This window comes from Phyllosticta capitalensis (genome assembly GCF_038381095.1).
Source record: "Phyllosticta capitalensis strain CBS 128856 chromosome Unknown BKA78scaffold_2, whole genome shotgun sequence".
Lineage (NCBI taxonomy): Eukaryota > Fungi > Ascomycota > Dothideomycetes > Botryosphaeriales > Phyllostictaceae > Phyllosticta > Phyllosticta capitalensis.
The window spans coordinates 2,259,000-2,279,975 of NW_027117440.1; the positions used below are offsets into that span (position 1 = coordinate 2,259,000).

The 20,976-nt window shown below is 54.9% G+C and overlaps 6 protein-coding genes across 6 annotated transcripts; 3 read left to right on the forward strand and 3 right to left on the reverse strand.

The window, feature by feature from the left end:
- Positions 1–62: 62 nt before the first annotated feature.
- BKA78DRAFT_350091 (uncharacterized protein) lies at positions 63–1,171 on the reverse strand (the record flags this gene model as incomplete). Its single annotated transcript, XM_066890922.1, has 3 exons — positions 63–576; positions 630–896; positions 981–1,171. The coding sequence occupies 3 exons, from the start codon at positions 1,169–1,171 to the stop codon at positions 63–65; spliced, it is 972 nt and encodes a 323-aa protein (XP_066748045.1).
- A 3,489-nt stretch (positions 1,172–4,660) lies between these two features.
- On the forward strand, positions 4,661–8,051 carry BKA78DRAFT_335331 (uncharacterized protein). Its single transcript, XM_066890217.1, has 7 exons — positions 4,661–5,312; positions 5,371–5,909; positions 5,958–5,969; positions 6,019–6,146; positions 6,196–6,454; positions 6,509–6,588; positions 6,643–8,051. Exons 1-7 carry the CDS (start codon positions 5,120–5,122, stop codon positions 7,706–7,708), a joined length of 2,277 nt encoding a protein of 758 aa, XP_066748046.1. The 5' UTR covers positions 4,661–5,119; the 3' UTR covers positions 7,709–8,051.
- A 1,637-nt stretch (positions 8,052–9,688) lies between these two features.
- Positions 9,689–11,616, forward strand: BKA78DRAFT_246670 (putative amino acid transporter; the record flags this gene model as incomplete). The annotated part of the gene is made up of 7 exons (XM_066884233.1): positions 9,689–9,933; positions 10,091–10,306; positions 10,407–10,593; positions 10,686–10,845; positions 10,899–10,910; positions 10,965–11,365; positions 11,413–11,616. 7 exons carry the CDS (start codon positions 9,689–9,691, stop codon positions 11,614–11,616), a joined length of 1,425 nt encoding a protein of 474 aa, XP_066748047.1.
- A 1,592-nt stretch (positions 11,617–13,208) lies between these two features.
- On the reverse strand, positions 13,209–15,160 carry BKA78DRAFT_341199 (uncharacterized protein). Its single transcript, XM_066890341.1, has 2 exons — positions 15,061–15,160; positions 13,209–14,936 (listed from the first exon to the last, which is right to left on the reverse strand). Exon 2 carries the CDS (start codon positions 14,769–14,771, stop codon positions 13,632–13,634), a length of 1,140 nt encoding a protein of 379 aa, XP_066748048.1. The 5' UTR covers positions 14,772–14,936; positions 15,061–15,160; the 3' UTR covers positions 13,209–13,631.
- A 2,057-nt stretch (positions 15,161–17,217) lies between these two features.
- Positions 17,218–19,093, forward strand: BKA78DRAFT_306482 (putative oxalate decarboxylase). Its single transcript, XM_066887786.1, has 5 exons — positions 17,218–17,970; positions 18,017–18,084; positions 18,133–18,253; positions 18,304–18,808; positions 18,873–19,093. Exons 1-5 carry the CDS (start codon positions 17,407–17,409, stop codon positions 19,001–19,003), a joined length of 1,389 nt encoding a protein of 462 aa, XP_066748049.1. The 5' UTR covers positions 17,218–17,406; the 3' UTR covers positions 19,004–19,093.
- A 222-nt stretch (positions 19,094–19,315) lies between these two features.
- Positions 19,316–20,872, reverse strand: BKA78DRAFT_81913 (uncharacterized protein). Its single transcript, XM_066893798.1, has one exon. The coding sequence runs from the start codon at positions 20,777–20,779 to the stop codon at positions 19,628–19,630; it is 1,152 nt and encodes a 383-aa protein (XP_066748050.1). The 5' UTR covers positions 20,780–20,872; the 3' UTR covers positions 19,316–19,627.
- Between the last annotated feature and the right edge of the window lie 104 nt (positions 20,873–20,976).

A 20,976-nucleotide genomic window follows, 5' to 3' on the forward strand; every position in this document is an offset into this window, starting at 1 on the left:
ATCCAGCTCGTAGCCCGCTCGCGCGAATGATTGATGCTGTATTCCATGTCGATCAGGCTTTGCTAAGGGGCCCACTTCGAGCCCATCATAGCAGACATGAAATCCTCGGACGAGACTATGTTCGGCTTCTCGGCGGGGGCCTTGGTGTGCTTGATCTTGGCGGGGGTATTGACAGGCTTGATGTCGTCTTCAGGGGAAGTCAGCTGGCCGTTTGGAAACCATGGGTCCTCACGAGGCTGGGCACGACGAGATGCAGTGCCTTGGACGGCCGTCTCTCCACGACCACGGGTAGAAGAAGAGCCACGAGGGTATTGTCCGCCAACAGGACCTCCACGGGTAGGAGGAGTCGGATAGACGCGACCACGGCCAAGGGAGGAACTTCCACGACCACCACGAGGGTCCGAGCTTCGACAGTCCTGGGGAGAGTACCCACCGCGACCACCACGTCCACCGCGTCCACCACGAGGTTCATTGCCTCCACGACCACCACGAAAGTCAGTGTCGCCGTATCCGCCACGGGTGGAGGGACTGCCGCGCATGCTACCACCTCGGGTCTTGCCAGAGTAGCTACCCCGGCTGACTTATTGTTAGTTCGTTTATGTACATGCAAGAGGAGCAATGTGACTTACAACTGCATCTGGCGAGCCAAAGCCAATGGATCATTAGGATCTCCGTTGCCTGCACCATTGGTGGAGGGCTGAGCATGAGCCTGGGGCTGGGGCCTGGTCCTGGGATTGTCATAGAAGCTGCTGGGTGTGCGGTCCTGGGGTTGGTTGAAGTGCGGGAGCGGCTGACGGTGGAAAGTCGCAGGCGTGGGACGACCCATGGCCTCGCGATTCAGACGGTGCAGCTGTCCATCGTGGAGGTCGGCCCGCTCGCCCTCTCCGACGTTGTCTCTGTTGAGGGAAGCAAAGTCTGTTTGCGCGAAGAGTCAGCCATCACTGGAATAATATAAGATTCGATAGGTCATGGAGAGCGACTTGCCTTGCCATCCAGAGACAGTAGAATCGCCAGTGCCGTTGAGCTGCTGAGATGGGACACGTCCAGGGCCATTGGGACGAGCACGTCCACGGAGAGCAGCGTCGCGAGTGTCGGGGGCCGCAAGCAGCCGGTCACGGTTGGACGACCCGAGCTCAGCCAGGAAGGCGGCGTTCAACCTGTCGTTAGACATTGTCGGTCTCTTCCTCCTCAGGGATATCCGAAAGCGGAGGTTGAGGCAGCCAAGCGCGCAGCTGAAGACTGTCGAGACTGCGCTGCAGCGCTTTGGCTTGCCTGCTGTTGTTGTAGGCGTTGTTGGGTGAGGAAGAAGATTCGGAAGTGGACGTGTGCGAGATTTGCTTTGGGTCGGGGCGCGCCTGCTCCTGCCAGAAGCATCAACAGAAGCCCCGCGCAGACCTCTTGACCCTTCTGAGCCGCAGTGCGGCTATGATTCAACCTCGAGTGAAGCGGCTTTCTTCGACTTGCCGGCGGACAATGACAAGAAGAATTCCCCTCAGTCCGCGACGATACAACCGACCAGAAACCCCTCTTTGGTTGAAGCGCTTCTCCAAGTTCTTCCAGACCAGCACTCCCGCCTCTTGTCACCGAAAAACGTCTCCGATGTTCAGATGTCGAAGAATGTAGGGAAACAAGTCGACACTAGGCCATGCGCATGAAGAATGATTCTTCGGCGGACCACTTACAACAAGTTCCAGGTCCTCTGAGACAGATATTCGACCCAAACACTACAGCCATCTGTCAGTTTCGGACACGCCCATCTTGTATTGTCTGGAACTTACCGGGCAAGAGATGTCTGCGAGGGCGATGATTGCCTCAAACAACAGCAAACCCATTGGCATGTTTGCTCCATATGCACAAAGAAAGGTTTGCTAGATCGATCGACCCGATGGAAGGGAATTGAGATTAGGTTCTGCTAAAAGAGCAGGCGCAAACAACCCCCAGAGGAAAGTACTCGGCGTTCTCGAAGCTCCCCGCCCTTCATTTATCCGCTGCATCTTGGACCCAACACCCCCAAGGCGTTCTATTGGAGCAAAAGCGAAGATCCGAGTTTTGATGCATCCGGAGTCATTCGACACCTATGCCGTTCGGTCGACAGTATGCATAAGATCGGAGACACAAGGCGACAGAATGTAGCAATGCAATCCGAGGAGATTTCGCCACGTTGCTACAGCTCACCTTGACTGCATTCCAAGGTAGCATTGCCAACACAGCGGGATACGTCTGAAAGGTCCTCAAGGTCGGCATGATGTCTCCTCGAGTGCTCGATTGGAAATCTCAGGGCTCCCGGGGAAGCTCTTTCGCCTGCAGATCCTCTGGAGAAGCTTCTGATCCGAATTACGGAGAGAAGGCGTCAATTTACTGGCAGTGGAGTACACCCCAGGAAAAAGAAGAGGCCTTGCTTATAATAAGTCAGCACTTCAATTCTCAAAAGTCTGGGGAGCGCGGACATACCTGAACTGCGCTTCTCCGGCCCACCCACGAACAGAGCGCAAATCATAACACTGCGAGCTATTGAGCGCTAGACATGAGATGCCAATAATGAGCTTTAGAATGATCAAGGCTAGAAGTTGGCGTCAGTCGCAGAAGACGGATCATTTGTCGCTCCCTCTCTATCATCCGCAACCTTCATACGAGCTTGGAGAGACAATCACGATGTCGGCGAAACATAGACAATGACGTCCAGTACAAACACGACGAGAGTCTTACAGATCGTGGGAGAGATAAGAGAGTGATACCTGGGAGAGCTTTTAGCAGCGCTTTCTTGGAACTCACATGTGCGGCGCGTCCACCTTCGTCTGAGAGTAAAAGCAGCATATTGAACAGCTTTTCGCGATGGGTGGGCGCCATCAAATCGATGCAGCAGGATCCAAAAAAGGGGCCGTTAGCCGAACCGCGGGTAGTCGTTCAGGAGTGAGACCAAATGGAACGCCACTTCGTTGAACGGACTTCTTCGAAACGGGATGCATCCTCCTCGTGCTCAGGCGTCCTGGGGGCTGTTTTGTGTTTGCGAAAATTCGACCTGACTGGCTGTTGGCCATATGGCCGTCAGATTTCAGCCGTTCTGCATCCTTGATCTGCTCGGAAAACGAATCCGCCAGGTCTCGCGGGGAGGGGCAGCTGCTGTTGGAGGGGAAAGGCTGTCAGGCGACGATCCGCCTATTCGCTTACGCCTATCACAGACTATGTCCAGAGCCTTGTGGTTGTCTCACGACTTGTGCCTAAGTGCAAAGTCACAAAAAGTATTGGACTAGCGAATCCATATGCGGGCGGCCTGTTGTCATACAGGGTAGAAACCATTATCCAAAACAGGAATCTCCCCAAGAACCCCATTTGGATCTGGAATCTGGACCTGCTACGACAAGAGTTCAAGGCACATCGTCACTCTGGATTCCTATGGCCCATGCTTGAGCGCAAGCTCGAAGAAATCGGCGTCGATGCGCCCAATTCCCACTCACCACTGCTTGTGTCCGGCGCTGCGCTCCAGAAATCCATGATGTCAACAAAGTGGAATGCACTTGCCTGGTCCGAAACCACCCAAATCTCAAGTGGAATCCGACAGCAATGATTTGCTATGTTGGAATGACGAAAACGAGCAGAAGTTGCCAGCGATAACGTCCAAGGGTCCAGACTAGTGGCCGGTCGGTGGCGTCCACGGTACGGCGACACACAGGAGCTTGTCTCTGAGAAGCGCAGGAAGCGCGCCTGGCTTGTCGGCTCAAAGTGATGGCAGCGGCGGTCGCAGTCCCCAAAAGAAAAGAGAACAGGCTCGAATAGGGACATCCATGCGCACGTGTTGCGCTGATTCCTGGACATGACGACGTCGGTGCCTGCGCCTGTATGACGTCAAGGTCGACTCGCATTCTGTGGCTGCGCCGTCGCTAGTGCGAATTGTCGTTGAGAGAACGACTTATTTCGCAGCGACCACGGCCACCACCAAAGCCTCATGCTGCAATAAACACGGCCAGTTAAGCTTCCAGTGCGTGGCTGGCCTTGGCAGCCCTGTCTGGTGTTGGTTTGCTTGGGCTCAGGATTGCCCGGCTAGACCTGGAGGGTGTGGACAAAGGCACGACATGAAGAGGGGCCGAGCCTCGTGTCTACAAATTGGGCGTCTCGTCGGCATCAGAACGGATGCAAAGGCGGCGGAGCGATCCGGTCGCGGTGCTCCCCTCGTACAGGAGCTCGAAATGGTTTGTGTTGGTGTCGTCGACCACGCGGCAGGATAGACGCCGGTCGCCGAAGCCGATGGTGCAGCGCCGGCATCATGGACCCTGGAAAGAGTCGGGATAGGTTCCTTCGTGGATGTAAGGGGCCGTGATGGATGGGACGACCCGGAAGGATGGAGGAGAGGGCTGCTGCGCCACGCGAGGATGGACGTGCCCGGGTCGTGGCTTGTGCAGCTGGAGAAGCTCTGTCCTGGTATGGGGGCTACGCCGCGCGGGGATCGTCGCTGTTCTCTGCTGGTCGGACCTGTTGTCTTGTTGTTGCTGGAAAATATTGCTGCAACGATGGACCTGCTGGCACTCCCTACTCGGTATCGTATGACTCAGGTCGGGTGGCTGCTGCTGGAGTCGCCCATGTCCGCTGCACCTTCATCACAACATGTTCTTCTGGCCTCCTCCCACGGCGCTGACATGCGGCACCACGCACTACCGGTGAGGTAAGCCGCTGAAAGCGATCCAGGGCGCCACAGCATCAGCCGGGAAAAAGAAGAAGCCAACGAAGGTGGAATGACGGGAATGGTCGAAGGCGCTGGGCTGACGGCGTGCAGGCGTCCTATGCCCCCATCGGCAGCCTGTACCACGACTCTTGCGAATCACGAAGCCCGCCATGGCCGACACGCAGCGCTGCTCGACCTGCGCCCGCCCATTTCCGTTGTTCGACCTAGCCCGCCATGTATAGCATAGCATACCCTGGTGCCCTGATGACAGCCCTGCGCTCCACTGTTCCCTTCAGCTGCACTGCTGCTTTGCTTTCCCCACCGCCGGGTCTGCTGGCTTGAGCCCTTCTCCGCAAAGTCTCATTCTTCCAACACTCGTTACTACTCTCCCCTTTCTTTCTGCCTTGTCTGTGGTCCCACCTCTATGCCTCCAGCGGCGCTTGCTGCCAAATAGCTGCTGCCATGGCAAACCTATTTCTCACGTCCCTGGCCTTTCTAGCCCTCGCTACACGATCCGTTACCGACGCAAAGGACCCCATTAATGACTTTTGCCGAAGATGGGCACACCAGACGGCCGTGGTCGACCGTCGACTGTACATCGATGGCGGACAGATTACTTACAATCCAATGTCTGAGAATCCCCTAAACTACACAAGTACGATCGCGCTGATGCCCGACAACTCCTGGCGCGCTCGATCTAATATAGTGTCTAGATACATGGCTTCTATGGCAAGATTTGGATCATACCAACCAGGGCATGCCTCAAATACACGACAACCTGAACAAGACCAGTCAGATACCAGACGTGAGCGGAGGCGTACTATGGGCAGACGAGGTCAACAAAGTACTCTATCTTTACGGCGGTGAATTCGAAAGCGGCTCCCCAGAAAGCTTTACCCCGTGGGCATACGACATTATTCTCAACCAGTGGAACAAAACGAGCGTCGACGCCGCCAGCCAGATCAATCGCGCAGCGTATGGAGCTGGTGTTTCTGTCAATGAGACAGGCATAGCTTACTACTATGGCGGCTGGCTCAGCAACACATCGGTTCCAAGATGGGAAGGCAGCCCCCTCGCGACAGCCAACATCATTTCGTACGATATGGTCGCAGACACTTGGAGTAACATGACTGGACCCGACAACACAGGAAGGGCAGAGGGAGTGATGATGTACTTGCCAGCCTCCGACCAGGGTCTGCTGATATATTTCGGTGGTATTAGCGATCCGTACCAAAACGGGACAGTTGTTGGTGTAGGTGATTCCACGCTCATTTCTCAGCCGCGGCTAACACTATCATAGGAAAACATGAGCGTAAGCGTCCAGCGACTCTGCCGGAATCATTCATCTAACAGAATTTTAGACAATCTACATTTACGACATCGCCTCGACCAAATGGTATACGCAAACGGCTAGTGGAGATATACCCGGCATGCGGCGCAAGTTCTGTGGAGGCGCAACGTGGGCGGAGGACAGGTCGTCATACAACATGTGAGTCCTGTGCCGTGTTTGAGATTTCCAATCTGACATGCGCGCGCAGCTACATTTACGGAGGCCAAGGCATCACAAACACAACCGGCTACGACGACGTCTACATCTTGACTCTTCCGTCTTTTCAGTGGATCAAGTGGTTTCCAACGGAACCAGGCGCAGGAAATCCTCACGGAATCTCGTCCTGCAATGTCATTGATAATTCCCAGATGCTCATCATTGGTGGTTGGTTTGCGCAAAACGAAAATTGTGACTCTCCCACTATTTGGGGCACGCACAATTTAAACCTGGGAGAGAACGGGCCACAAGTAGGTAACCATTGACTTTCTTGTTTTGGTCTCAATGTTGACGCTGTCTATCAGAAAGCCATGTGGGATCTTTTCTACCCAAACATTACCACCTACGACGTTCCGTCAGCCATTATTGATGCTGTCGGCGGAGGGTCAGTACAAAAATGCTGCTCCATTTCTATCTCTATGACTGACTGTCGGACTAGAGCAACTGGTGGCGCCACTGTCATCAAGCCGAACAGCTGGGATAACAGGGATTTACCCGTCTACTTCACCCGAACCCCCAGCTATGCAGAACGCACTGCAACGCGCTCGATCCCTGCCAGCTACACTTCGACGTCGACTTCAAAATCCTCGGGCAAATCCACCAATACAGGTGCTATTGCAGGTGGCGTTGTAGGCGGCGTTGTCGCCCTTATCGCTATTGTCGGTCTCATCACTTTCTGTCTCTTCCGCCGCAGGAAACGCAACGCTGGCAAATCAGAAAAGGCCCCCATCGACCCCATTGAGCTGCCCACCAATGAACAGGCCTCTGAGCTTGGAGGAAACGAACGGTATCGCGATTACCCCGCAGGTGCGAAGCCGTCATCGCCGCGGTCAGAAGAATACTCCCCCATTTTCGGCGCCGGACATTCGCCTGTGGCTACCGTCTCACCGCAAACACCCTACACTCCCGGTGGCCCACAAGGCTACCCTCCTCAGTACATGGTCCCCGTCACGCCCATGTCACCCAATAACCAACAGCAATACTACTACCCAGCTGGACCTCCCGGCGCCGTCCCCACCGCCATGTTCAACCCACCTTCGGGACCCCCATACATGCCTCCGCCGCCGCCCCCTAATGCACAGCCGTACGACCCATCCCAAGATGCGCTCCACAACCAACACTTCCCCAAGCCGCCCTCACCCACGCAACCCATGAGCTTCGCCCACTTTCAGCAACAGCACCGTTTCGGTGCCAGCGGCACCCCCTCCGACTATGGCACGTCGAGCTCCAACTCGCCCGAAGAGTATGAATTTCAGCCCCCGACGACGAGTAACACGCCGGCGCACTTTTACCCTCAGCCGCTTCAGGTGGCGTCGGCGGTTGCGGGCAGACAGGCGAGCACGGCAACGACGCACATGTCTGGTGACGGGGAGGATTCGACAAGTCCCGGTGGAGGCGGAGGTGTGGAGAGAGGCCAGGGGTCGCAGACGCCGCTGGTTGGGAAAATAAGTGGGAGCGTGGAAAAACCGACGCCAGTGAGAGGACGGTTCAGGGAAGGTGATTGAGAAAGAGGAGGAAGGAGAAAAGTGAACAAAGCGTGTGGAAGCGAGTTGCTCTTTTAACGGCGTTTTTTCACCATCCAGGGTTTTGGATGTTGGCGCGAACGGGACATGGCATGCAACGGAACGGGACGACGAGCGACGCTACGGTTCGGCATAACCTGGGGAGGACTTGGACCGACAGTCGGGACCCAACATGTAATCGGGGAACCCGGGTCTTTCTTGGAGGCAAAGGGTGGGACAAGGCTTGGAAAGTGATTGGCTTCCGCCTAGACATGGGCGGAGGCGCGGAAACTAATAGCGACGACGAAAGATACCTCTTCAAATGAATATCTGGAAATTCACCGACACATTTCGAGTGATACTGAGCGTTTCCCTCATGACAGTAAAGAGAAGGAATAAACATCTTGGTATATGCAATGTCCTCGCAGCACAGGAGGTGAGGAAAGAAATTCAACCCAGGCCCAGCTTCAAGTCGTCGCACCTCCAGACGCAAGCGCTTGAATACTCCCTGTGACTACCTATCAAGAGAAAAATTCTCTCTACATTAAACGCATCCAGCGCTTGAGAACTCCACGTTTTTATATGGTTGAACTTTGCGATAGAGATTCCCGGATTAGCAATTTCTTTCGTCACCCACTGTGGCAGCTAGAAGCTGATGCTGTGAAGTTGGTGGCAGAAGCGGAGCGGAACCTGGCGCCGGGGCAATCTATCCGGGACTTGGAATGGACGTGACACGCGACACGTGCTTAGGGTGCAGTCTTTTGATGCAAGGTCTCATCTTCTGTACTGGTACTCGGGATTGGAACTTGGGTTTGTTGTGATTGAGTCGGCGAGCAATGGAATTGGATGGGTTCGGGCATCAATCGACGCGCGCGACGGGGACCATCAAAAGCGTGTGACGTGAGAGAGCTGCAGGTTAAAGGCATGAAGTGTGAGAGATGGACGAAAAGGTTCCGCATTGGAGTTTGAATAGCCTGGGGGCCGGAACGAGTTTAGTACACAGCAGCATCCGTACCGCAGGTACCGTCACAGTCGCCGATCCCCCGACATGGATTTGCTGCCCTGGGCTGTTCTCTTGTCGTTGCCCACACCGCAACGCAACGCATCCATCCCCATCTCAGCATCAGCACGTCCCCGGTCCCGTCTGACCCTCAGCTAGGCCGCCTAGCTACACGTAACAGCCATACCACACAAGCCGTTAACACCACCTGTCTGAAACATTTTTTCCCACCTTGCTTGCAGTCTGCTTCGCCATCACCACCACCGCCACCATCACAGTGCAAGCAACAATGCTCCGCTGATCCCAGACCTCGCACGCCTCCCAAAAATGCAACCATGCTTTCCTCCGACGCCCGCGATGCAGAAGAAGCCCTCGGGCTACTCGACGCCCATGGCCACGACGCCGTCGCCGACCCGTCTAGCGCCAGTGGCCAGCTAGACATGCCTGACAGCAGCACCGCCTCCGCTACCACCACGACTGACGCCCCTTTGACGTCCTTGACTACCTCGTCCACGCCTTCTCCTCTCTCTGATGCCACTGCTCTCCCGCCGCCTCCACCAATTCCCACCGCCTCGCCGCCATATTCGCCCACCGCCGCCGCCGCTCCCTTCTCCGCAAAGCGCGGCGCCGAGTCGCACAACAGCAGTGCTCCGGCTGCCAACGGCAGACCCGTACGGGTTGTCCGCCAATCTTCGTTCGCACAGCCGCGGCCGGACGGCACGCCGCGCACCGCCAATCGCGTGCGCTTCGACGAGGAAGCCGAGCTGATTCCGCTCAGCACGCGAACAAGCATGACGTCGAACAACAGCGGCGGGCAGACCGGGGCAAATGGGCACGTAGGACCGGGTGCAGGCAGATCTGGACAGCAGCAACATCCGTACGCCACGCGAACAATACCGCTCGCTTATGGCGAGGAGGGAGACGAAGATCTGGTCATGGGCGAAGGCGATGGCGATGACGCGTGGGTCGAGGGTCAAGACTTTATGGGATCCGGCAACCGGACAAATGGTGGTGGGAGAGGTTTTGGATTAGGACTAGGTCGAGGCCGTGGATCTGGCAGGACAAGAAGCGGCAGTGGGGAGCAGCGGTTACCGCTCCTGACAGATGTTGAGGCACCGAGTGTGACAGTCGCAGGGGGCGAGGGGGAGTTTGAGGAGGCATTAGATGGCGTATCACGGCCAAAGAGTGGGTTGAAGAGTGCGTTTATGAACATGGCGAATAGTATCATGTGGGTAGCCCTTCCCCTGATTTACCCCCTTGGCTTTGTGGGGTGGTGGGGAAAGACAGAGAGGGGGTGCGAGGGGTGTTGGTGCACTTCGTGTGGGGAAGACTAATATCGAGCCAATCCTTGCTTTGGTTCGTGTTACTAACAGTGCGGTTTGCAGAGGCGCCGGGATCATTGGTCAACCGTACGCATTCAAACAAGCCGGCCTGCTCACGGGCATCATCCTCCTTGTCGGTCTGACCATCACCGTCGACTGGACGATTCGCCTCATCGTCATCAACTCGAAATTGAGTGGCGCCAATTCCTTTCAAGCGACGGTGCAGCATTGCTTTGGCAGCAGTGGGTTGATTGCTATCAGCGTGGCGCAGTGGGTTTTGTAAGTGGTCACCATGCTCGACTTTGCCGAGTGCCTTTGGACAACTCCCATCTGATCGATTCTATCCCATATATTCGTATAAAGCTAATCCCGTTTGCAGTGCTTTTGGCGGCATGGTCGCTTTCTGTGTCATCATCGGCGACACAATACCTCACGTCATGGAGGCATTATTCCCCTCCCTGCCGGACAAGCCCTTCTTATGGCTGCTGACAGATAGACGTGCAATCATCGTGCTATTTGTTTTGGGCATTTCTTATCCGCTTTCATTGTATAGAGACATTGCTAAGGTAAGTTTGGTTGCTTTTTTCGGAAACCCCTGAGTCGATGATATCCCACCTTTTGACGAGAGCTTCATGAAAGTTGCTGACGTATTCTATAGCTCGCCAAAGCGAGTACATTTGCATTAATCAGCATGATAGTGATTATTGTCACTGTCCTTACCCAGGGATATAGCGTCCCCAAAGAGATGAAGGGTCAAATCACTGGCAGCCTCATCATTAATGATGGCGTATTTCAAGCCATTGGAGTCATATCATTTGGTTCGTTTCCCCCTTACCTTCCTACCTAAGTACCTGTTGCTAACACCATTCAGCATTTGTTTGCCGTAAGTCGCGGTCTTTCGCAAGGTAGATGACGCAAAGCTAAACAATCTCCGCAGACCACAACTCCCTCCTCATCTACGGCTCCCTCAAAAAGCCAACCCTCGACCGCTTCGCCAAGGTCACCCACTTCAGCACGACCGTGTCCATGATCGCCTGTCTCTTCATGGCGCTCGGCGGTTATCTCAGCTTCGGAAACAAAACCCAAGGCAACGTGCTCAACAACTTCCCGACCAACAATATCCTCGTCAACATCGCGCGCCTGTGCTTTGGGCTCAACATGCTGACTACGCTGCCGCTCGAGGCGTTTGTCTGCCGCGAGGTCATGGAGAATTACTATTTCCCCGGCGAGGCTTGGGACGGCAACCGCCATATGGTTTTCACAACGACGTTGGTCGTCAGTGCCATGGGCTTGAGCCTGTTGACGTGTGACTTGGGGGCTGTGTTTGAGTTGATTGGCGTAAGTCTCCCGCCATGCCATTCTGGAGCGCATCTCACGCGAAGCAGGCAACCTCCGCCACAGCACTCGCCTACATCCTCCCACCCCTCTGCTACCTCAAACTCTCGTCACCCAAAAAGTCTGGTCGCGGACGACTCGAGCGAATGGCCGCGTACGCGTGCGTCGGTTTCGGCTGCGCAGTCTTGGCTGTCAGCTTGGTGCTGGCGGTTGTCAAGTTAGGAAAGAATGAGGGTGGTGTCAAGGCGTGCTAGAGGGAGGTCTTGGAGTTCAGCCCGGCACTTAGAGCTGGAAGTATTTCAAAATGAAAGCAAAGAGAGAAAAGTTGGAATGACGGAAAGAGAGCCTTGGACGCCCCTCGACGCTCGACGCAATGCCAAAAGTGACGAGTCGAGAGACTTGGTCAGACTGCGCTGCTGAATACGTCGGAAGCCCGTCTGAGTCCCGCTGGAGGTCCATTCATCCCACTCGACGTCTCCAACACGACTGTCTCGAGCCCATGAAATATCGAGACCGGGATGACGGCCCTAGATGAAGTGGGAGGAGCATGCTCACCCGTGTCGCCCCAAGAGCACGGCATGGCCTCCTCGATGCGATGTAGTGTCCAGCTACATCATACTTTGGATCTGTATATAATGCATGTAGGCATGTCAATAAAAGCGTCCAATCCAAAAGCGCTTTGATTCTAACACGGTTTGCTCAAATGGACATATTGATTAGAGGAGCGCTGATGCCATGTTGGCGTGATGCAGGCCGCTGAAGAGGATAGTTCGTTTTTGGTTCAATATCGAACGACTATGCTGCGATCTGGATGAATTGGTGTAACAAGTGAAGTACCACCCGCCATTTTGGGCCACAGAAGGTCGCCAAAAGGGGCCCATTCCGATTTGTGGTTCAACTTCGAACACCTACGCTCTATGATTTGGATGCGCATGCATAATAGGTGATCACAGTCAGCGCCACCAATTTAAGTCCCTGATGGTCGCCAAAAGGGGGCAACTCCTTGTGTGATGTCCGACTTCGAACACCTAAGCTCTGCGATCTGGATCAATTTGCATGACAGGTGAAGTCGGGGCCGCCGCTCTGAAGTAGACGTGGCAGTAGTGGACCATAGTGGTGAGGTTGCACTGAGCCCTAGGCAAGGTGACTGACGGGTCACTGACTGCAGTGCCTGCCTGCCTGCCTGCCCGCAGTCACCCAACCGCCCACTTCCCCCTGCCCTTTCCACCCGCCCTCTACGCAAAAAAAGTCAGTCACCATTTCCTCGGCAAAAAGGCAGAACAAAAGAGCAAAAAAGTGACAGCTGTGGGATTCGAACATATGTCCGAACCTTAACCCGAAGGTAGCCAAATCAACCAACCTCTAAACCAGTTGGGATTTACTACTCAGCTGCCGTGAAAGTGTTGCGGAATTTGGAAATTATAAAGGTCAATGTGTGGTCTTGGGTGGCCTTTGCAGTCGATTCGCGGCGGTTTGCGGGCTGTTGTGTTGCAGCGGGCTGCTTTCCTATCCTTTTGAGACTTGCCTGCCTGACGACGCAACAACATCGCTGAGGTAGGTCGTGGCTTACGGAAGCCAACCAGCCCGCGCAAACACCACGGCAGCACATTTACCTGGGTGGGATATACTACTAATCAGCCATCATGGAATTGGAGGGAGTTTTGCGGGCCGTATGCAGCCAAACTGTGCGTGCGATCTTTGCTGTCACTTGCTGATGTTGGGAATGACTATGTTTACTGCGTTGAGGGCTACGGATTTTTGGAAATGATAAAGATAAACTCGTTTGTTCAGGTCACTTTTGCTGCCACTTGCTAGTGTGGAGAATAAGTTTGCTTATTGCGGGCCGCTGAAAGGGATAATTCTGCCTTGTGCTTCCCAGCGTCGAACATCTATAGAGTGCGATCTGGACGTCCCTCCTGAAGAAGTGAAGCACGAACTGCCATATAGAGCCTCATACTACCTCTTACAGGCAAACGCTGTGAAATGACAATGCGAGACAATCCACTTAGGTTTATTGTTTGGGAATGTGTTTATATCAGTGTCTCTCACAGACAGCATGTACCGGAGGATGTTTTTATACGTGAAGCGTATTATTCATGCTGTACTCTCTCTTTGTCGATTCAACTACATAGAGGTATCCAGATCTAGGGCCAGAGTTGTATCTCAGGCCCCTCTGTCCAATGCATTCATCCATGGCCGTTCCAGACCTACAACACTTCCTGTCTACAGTGCCATCCTTACAATAGATACAATCCCTTGGGCCAGCCAGCTAGCCTGTAATTGCAGAGTCCCCATCTGAGTCCATCCGCGCTCTCTTCCTGCCGTGCCGGGGCGTCACATTTACCGATCGTGCGTTGAAATTGATTATCGGCAACAGCGTTTCTGCGTTTGCGCTACCACTTCCACTTGTACCCGTACCACCCGACTTCTTGCGATGTGACGGCGGCTGTGGGGTCGGCGAGTTGTTCCGTGAAGGACCAAGCGTGCGAAGGGCGTCAAGGCTGCGCGGGTCGACGTTGGACAAGCGGGGCCTGTCCGTTGATTGTTGCGCTGTCGTCTCTTGATGGTCGCGGGAGGGGACGCCACGGAGTGTCTCGCCAGTAAAGGGGTCTGCGTCTTCAGTTGGTGAGGCGGAGATTTGCGCGCGGGGTGTTGAGGTGGTGTTCGTGCTCTTGTCATGCCGCTGCTGGTGTTGTGGTTTGCTGGCTCGCTTCCTTTTATCGCGATCCGAGCCTTGCCTATTCAGAGATGTGCGACTGCCGCTCTGGCGTAGTAGTTTGGGACCTGTTGGTTCCTCGCTGGTGTCCTCGAAGTGGTCGCCGTCTTCATCCTCGGCTTCTTCGTCGTCGATCTGCAATGCCTCCTGGGCCTCGGCGAACAGCCGTGATGCCTTTTCTCTCCGTTCCCTTTCACCTTGAAGACGTGCTCTGAGCCTCTCCCTCTCTTCTCTCAGCGCGCCGTTGTCGCGCTGTAACTCGAATCTTTCTCCTTCCAGCGCCGTCATCGCCTCGTCACGTTCACGCCCTGCAGCCTCCAACTCCTCCTTCCTTCGACTCAGCCGTCGATTCGATTCGCGCAACTCCGCGACTTCGTCCTCAAGATACGAAACTCTCGAGTTCAAACGGTCGATTCTCGCGTCGTAAGCTGCGCGAGTCTCGGTGAGCTTCGTCTTGGAAGCGGTCGTCGTTGAGGAAAGTAGGCTCTCATAGTGCGTCTTTTGCGAGGAGAGATCTGCGCGGAGCACGGCAACGGTTTCTTCCAGTTTTTGCGCGTAGGTGAGCTGCAGCCGTGGCGACGACGGGCGTGCGATGAGGTCGTCTTGGGCCTGGGCGTTGGAGTCGCGCTCAGGCGAGGAGGGTTGTTGGGCGGGCGAGGTGAAGAATCGGAACATGGCGGCCGTTGAGTGCATAGAACGCACCCAGTGGGCGGAGGTACCTTCGTGGTCGTGCCTTTACTCGTAGATGTGCGGTCGTGACCTTGGGGATTCGATTATCTTCGGGGAGCGAAGAAAAAGCGACAACGGGTGAAGATGCCCCAGGATGTTCAAAGAGGTATTGGGCAGTCTCAATATCTTCTAATTGAATGATCAGCGAAGGTGAACATGGTACAAGGCCCCTGATGGAAGTCCATTCACTTTGAGAGGGACAGCAAATGGAAAGAATTGCAAGACAGAGAAGGGGAAAGACGTTCATACTCACCAAAAGACTGCTATTATTATCCAAAGTGACGGATGTGATGTGCGAGAGTGAATGTCCTGTCGGAAGAAAGGGCGGCGCCGCCGTAAAGAGCATGTGGATGAAAAGGTGGTAGGGTAGGTGGCCGGGTTGCTGGATCCGGCAGACTGTTGAGATCGCCAGTTGCTACGGAAACGTTTCCTCTTGCGGGCCGATTGCGCAATGGTCGATCCAACGTCGCGTGCAACGCGCCCCTCGACTCTTCAACTGACGACAACTCCAAATCGCTTTTCATCTTGTTCATCTCAAAAGAAAAGATACACCTGAGCCACATAGTCGCCATCTCCTTTGCGATCAAATAAACCTTGTCAGCGGCCCTCGCATCACGAAAAGGACAAAAGCGCCGACCTCTTTCGACAGTGGGTGCGAGGCTCAACTCACCGCCCATGGAGCCCCGAAAGAATTACTAAAAGATCGAGCTCTCGTCTCCAGCTCTGCTCTCAGTTACTGCCCGACCGAATCAAGAAAACCAGGAATGCATTTGTGGCGGTGCGTTGCCAACCTTTCAGCTGCTTGCGCGGCTTGCAGCCACTTTCGAAGGCGCAGCGCTCTATCAAATTGAACAACGACAACGTCAAAGTGATTGAGCTACCTCATGTGGCTGTGAATAGAATATGCTATTCGCAGTCCAGCTTTGCCTTTGCAAACCGACAATGCTGAACAGTGGTAACTATCCAATCTGGGAAAGAAAATGTCGCCATTTTGAAAATCACGATTCCGTCCAGAAGGCTGATTTCTTGCAATATCTGGCCATGAAATTTAGACGCAAGAAAGAGTGTCATCAATCAATATACGATCAAGGTACTGTACAGCAATGGGCATGGCGCCGGACTTGAATGGGATTGGTCCGGTCCCCACAGTGCAACCCTGCGGCTCGGCACGAATCCATGCGGGATGCTCTTGCATCCAACCCCGCTGTCGAACGTCTTCCATCGGGGGGCCGGCACCGTTCTAGGATTCCCACGTCCGAAGGGCTTGGGAATTGCTCCTCGCTTGCTGGTGGGCTACATTACCAAGCTTTTGACTTGCGTCGCTTCAGAGCTTGGAAGGTCCACTTGTTGGCAACAAGACTTCTTGGCGTAGATCGGCTGTCGAAACGTCAACTGCATTTGCATCCTCATCACCGTTATATATGAGCAGGCGACGGCGAGTTCAGGCTGATGGATGATGAATTTCTCCACCCCAGCTTACGTTTGCCTGGTGTTGATCGATGCCGAAGTCCCGGCTTAGACCAGCGTGATTCCGCCACGCTTCTAGGATGGTCGACGGGTCGACCAAACACCCGTTCGAGAACCCAGCTAATCCTAGTTTGCCAGCTTGCAGCAGTCCAGTAGATGCCTGTCCCAGAGCTTCACTCAGTACCTTCTGGATTGAGAGAAGCATTACGACCAATGGTTGGCGCATTAAAAATGATTTTCAGTCACTTGAGAGTGTGGGGTTGATGTTAAGAGCGTCGGTTTGGCTCACTAAGCTGACTTTGCGTTCACGCAGCAAAGCACGAAAATGAAGAAATCCCATTGGCGAATAATCAGCCTCTACTCATTGAGAATAGGGAAAATTGCTCGGATCACTCAATAAGTTCCCTGCACCAGCCGTCACTGCTAGCGCGCCACAGAACCACGGGGCGCTAACACCGAGGCACCTATGACATAGCCGTTGAGTCGAAACCTCTGTGCCGTCCCCACAGACGACGTGGACACCGGAATGGCCGCGTCTTCAATCTTTATGGGACTGTCATGCCCAAGTCTCTCAACTAGTCGACTTCGACACTGCCCCGTTGCCAAAGCGCAAGTCAACTGTGAATCGAAAGAGCTAGGACCTAGATCGGACTTAACGCACCGAGCAAGCTGCCCATAGGTTGGCCTAGCAATATCCCTGCAGCTGCCAGGATTCGAAGAAGCCCGCTGCGTTCACCTCATCCCGCTGGTACGGAGCTGCCCCGCCGTGTCAATATGTCTCTCGGTGATTTCCCCTTTGTAGAGACATGCAAGGTCCTTCTACCGTCATCCGAGCAGCATGTCAACGCCGACTGTGCTGCCAAGAAGAACAAGCACACACGACGCGGAGCATCTAACTCATCATGGCGGAATGCGGCGTTTGCCAAGAGCACCATGGTGAGGGGAACGACCCTGCAGCGACTCGGGAGCTGCAGCTACGGAAAGTGCTGTCTTTTGGGCTCGAAGGAGGAGCTCCCTTGACTCCTGCTATGACGTATAAAGGCGCAATGCTCTGGACTGCGTGAACTACTTGAGAATACAAGCCGCCCGGGTCCTTTGGTTTCTCCTTCATCCACTCAGAGTACATTCCATAATGGTCAAACATCTTTCAGTCCCACGTCTGGCTCTCTTGTCATTACTCGCCATTGGGAGTGTTGACTGCGCTCCTGCCAGCAACCCAGGCCTCCGTGGCTCAGAGGATCTTTTGGGATACAATCCTACCAATGTTCTCAGCCAAGAAAACACCGATGATGTAGGTGACTACGAACTACTGCCAGGTCAGAAAGAAGACGCCGATATTGGGGAATACCTGGACTTTTCAAATGTGGAAAACCCGCAACCAATTCGAGGCTCCAAAGGCGGGACAGACCCTGGACCCCGTACTCCTGCGCTCGACAAGTTGTTTAGCGACAGACTGGCGCCTCCTGGCACCGACAAGGGTGACGTGGGAAATGCGCAGTGGAGCTTGGCCTTGAGCAAAGTCAAGCAAGGCAAGCAGAATGCTGGCTGGTCGAGGCAACAAAATGAAAATGTCTTGCCCGATGCTGAAGCCATGGCTGGTGTTGACATGAGACTCGAGCCGGGTGGATACCGCGAGCTACATTGGCACGTGGCGAGTGAGTGGGCTTTGATGTTGAATGGCAGTGCGCGAGTACAGGTACGTCGTGTGGGTCCCATTGTTGAGTTTATGCTAACACGCGCAGGCTGTGCAAGAAGATGGCAAGACTTTCGTTGACGATGTTTCCAAAGGCGATGTGTGGTTCTTCCCAGCGTGAGTACTGGTATTTGGTTGCGAAACACGTCGCTTACTTTCTTGCAGCGGCGTGCCACACTCAATCCAGGCACTCGAAGGAGGATGTGAGTTTATGCTCGTCTTTGATGACGGCAGCTTCTCAGAAGACAACACCTTCCTCGCCTCCGAAATCATTGCGCACAACCCGGTAGGAGCTTGCCCGCAGCCGCGCTTTGAACCATGACTGACCAATTTCAGAAATCCGTCCTGGCCCAGAATCTCAATGTCAATGTCTCTGCCTTTGACAACATCCCTGATGGCGAGCTCTTCATCTTCCCCGGAACACCTGCCCCCAAAGACATCGAGAAGCAAAACGTCACCAGCTCAGCCGGCACTCTGCAAGGCAAGGAAAGCTACACATACCACTTCTCGGAGCAAGAAGCGCACGAGGTGGCCGGCGGCAGCGTCAAGATTGTCGACCCGCTCACCTTCCCCATTGCATCCAAGTTTTCTGCCGCACTGGTGACAATCAAGCCCGGCGCATTGCGCGAGATGCATTGGCACCCCCACAGCCCCGAGTGGAGTTTCTTCATTTCCGGAACAGCGCGCGCGACGCTGTTTAAGCCGCCAAACACGGCCACGACGTTTGATTATCATGCGGGCGATGTGGGATATTTCCCGCAATCCGAGTCTCATTACGTCCAGAATGTAGGCGACGACGACGTCATCCTGCTTGAGGTCTTGCAGGCGGATCACTTTGCCGGTAAGTGAACACCACGACCCCAATTCTTTTGATTTAAGAATTGTTCTGACTGCGGCCTCTCTAGACATTTCTCTCGGACAGTGGCTCGCGTTGACGCCGCACCAGATCGTCAAGGACACGCTGAATATCTCCGAAGAGGACATCAACAAGTTCCCAACGGAGAAGCCGGTGGTTGTCGCCGCTGTCGGTTCTTGATCTTGATGTGGTATCAACCATGATTGAACGACAGATGGATGTGAGAGTGTGAGAGTACGATGCTGTAATTAAAGTACAGAATTCAAATGAATGTGTCTTTGAACATACTTTCCTTCTCCATTTTCTTGCATTTCTCACATACTCCATGACTCAAAATGAGCCCTATCGTATTGCCCCTGGTCCAGAAGCTGGGCTGTTCTCGTGATAAAATCGCGAAGGAAAAGAAAGACACTGGACCACCGCATACCACAACCACTGTCCACTGACGCTGAAACGCTTGCACATCTATGTAGAAATGGCATTCCAAATGTGCTCCTTTCTGAAAAGATCGCCGACGCTGCAGCCTTTGGTCCCTTCCAATCTCCTCACTTGTCCTCGCCCGGCAATTTCGACTCGTACACCAGCTTCACAAGCGCAACTGCACCCCTTTGCACATCGTCAACATGACTCCCAAAGCAATGAGAAGTCCTCGTCACGCTGCCGCTTCAACGCCTGAATCAGCCAGGCTCTCTCAGTCAGTCCATACACGCCCCGTATGCCCGTCCATCCGCAAGCCAAGTCACCTGCCTCAACCACCCACCCCTTTCGCTCCTCTCTCTCCCCTCCCAACCCTCCATCCCACCCCTACAAATCACACAACAAATCAAACATGGGGAACTGCGGATCCGGGCCCAAATTGATCAACTGCGTGCCCGTAGGTCCCGCATTGGGAGGAGGCGGCGGCGGCATCATTGGCATTGCACCCATCGGCCCACCAGGGGGTGGCGGCGGGCCTTGGCCCATTGGCGGCGGCGGCGGCGGATGACCACCCGGGGCAGGAGGCGGCGGAGGGGGCGGCGCGGCGGCGGCGCTCATAGTCGCCGTCATGGTCGACGACGAGGCGATGGAGAGGGTGCTCGTTGTCGCGGTCATGGGGACCGTCGAAGTCGTGGATGAGGTCGTGGATTGCTGGTCGGGAAAGGTGGTGACGCTGGCGGTGTTGGATTGGAAGGACAGGCAGCGCGTGCGCTGCGCTTCGCACTTGTCGATGCTGAGTTCGGCTGTTTGGGTCGCGTTGTTGGCGGCTTTGTCGTTGGCCTTGGCTGCGCAGTCGTTGACTTGCACTTCGCAGGTGCGGGTGGCGGCTTCGATGAAGGTGGGCTGGTAGGGGGGCTGATGTTTAGTGTGGTGGCTCAGATCCATGGAGATGAAAAAATGAGCAACTGTGGAAGACGGATTGAAAAGGATTGTGCTTTGTGTCGTGGAGCGCATTGTGGGCATGAACAATGGAAAAAGTGGAAGACCTACGAAAGTATTGCCATCCGCCTTATACCGCCTCTGGGTATCCTTACTCTCCGTAATCGGCCCCGCAGCTATTCCTCCCAGCGCCTCTTGGAACGCCTGCAAATTCATGCTTCCAGGTCCAGGCGGAGGTGGGGGAGCAGCGTCCAGATTGAGCGGATCAGGGGGACCATCGAGCGGACCGCGCGGCCCATCATGGGGACCGTCGCGAGGCCCTCCATCATGGGGCCCGCCATCAGGGGGTCCACCAGGGGGACCATCTTCCTGAGGACCGCCGCCACCGTCAGGGGGCGGAGGCGGCGGGGGCTTTGGCTGTCTGGGCCATATCAGCTGACCGACGGCGAGCGGATCCCGCGGGAGCACGACTTCGAGCACGTCTTTGATGTTGCTGCCGGCGGCGGAGCTGGGTTGGACGATGGCTGTTGTTGCTAGCAGTAGGAGTAATAACGACGGAACGGTTGGACGATGTGAGTGGTGGAGTGTGGACGACCGCATGCTGGTTCAGCTTATGCTTTTCTTTTGCTGCTCATGATACGGTGCGATTGGCTGGCTCGTAAGGTTGGTTGGACGCGAGCAAGGTGTTGACTCGCCCGCCCCGGTGCTCTGGATAGGGTCCTGTGGGTCCGGGGTCAAGGCTCCAGCAAAAGAAGGTTGGACGGGAGCGCTAGAGACCCTGTTGGGTCAGGTCGCAG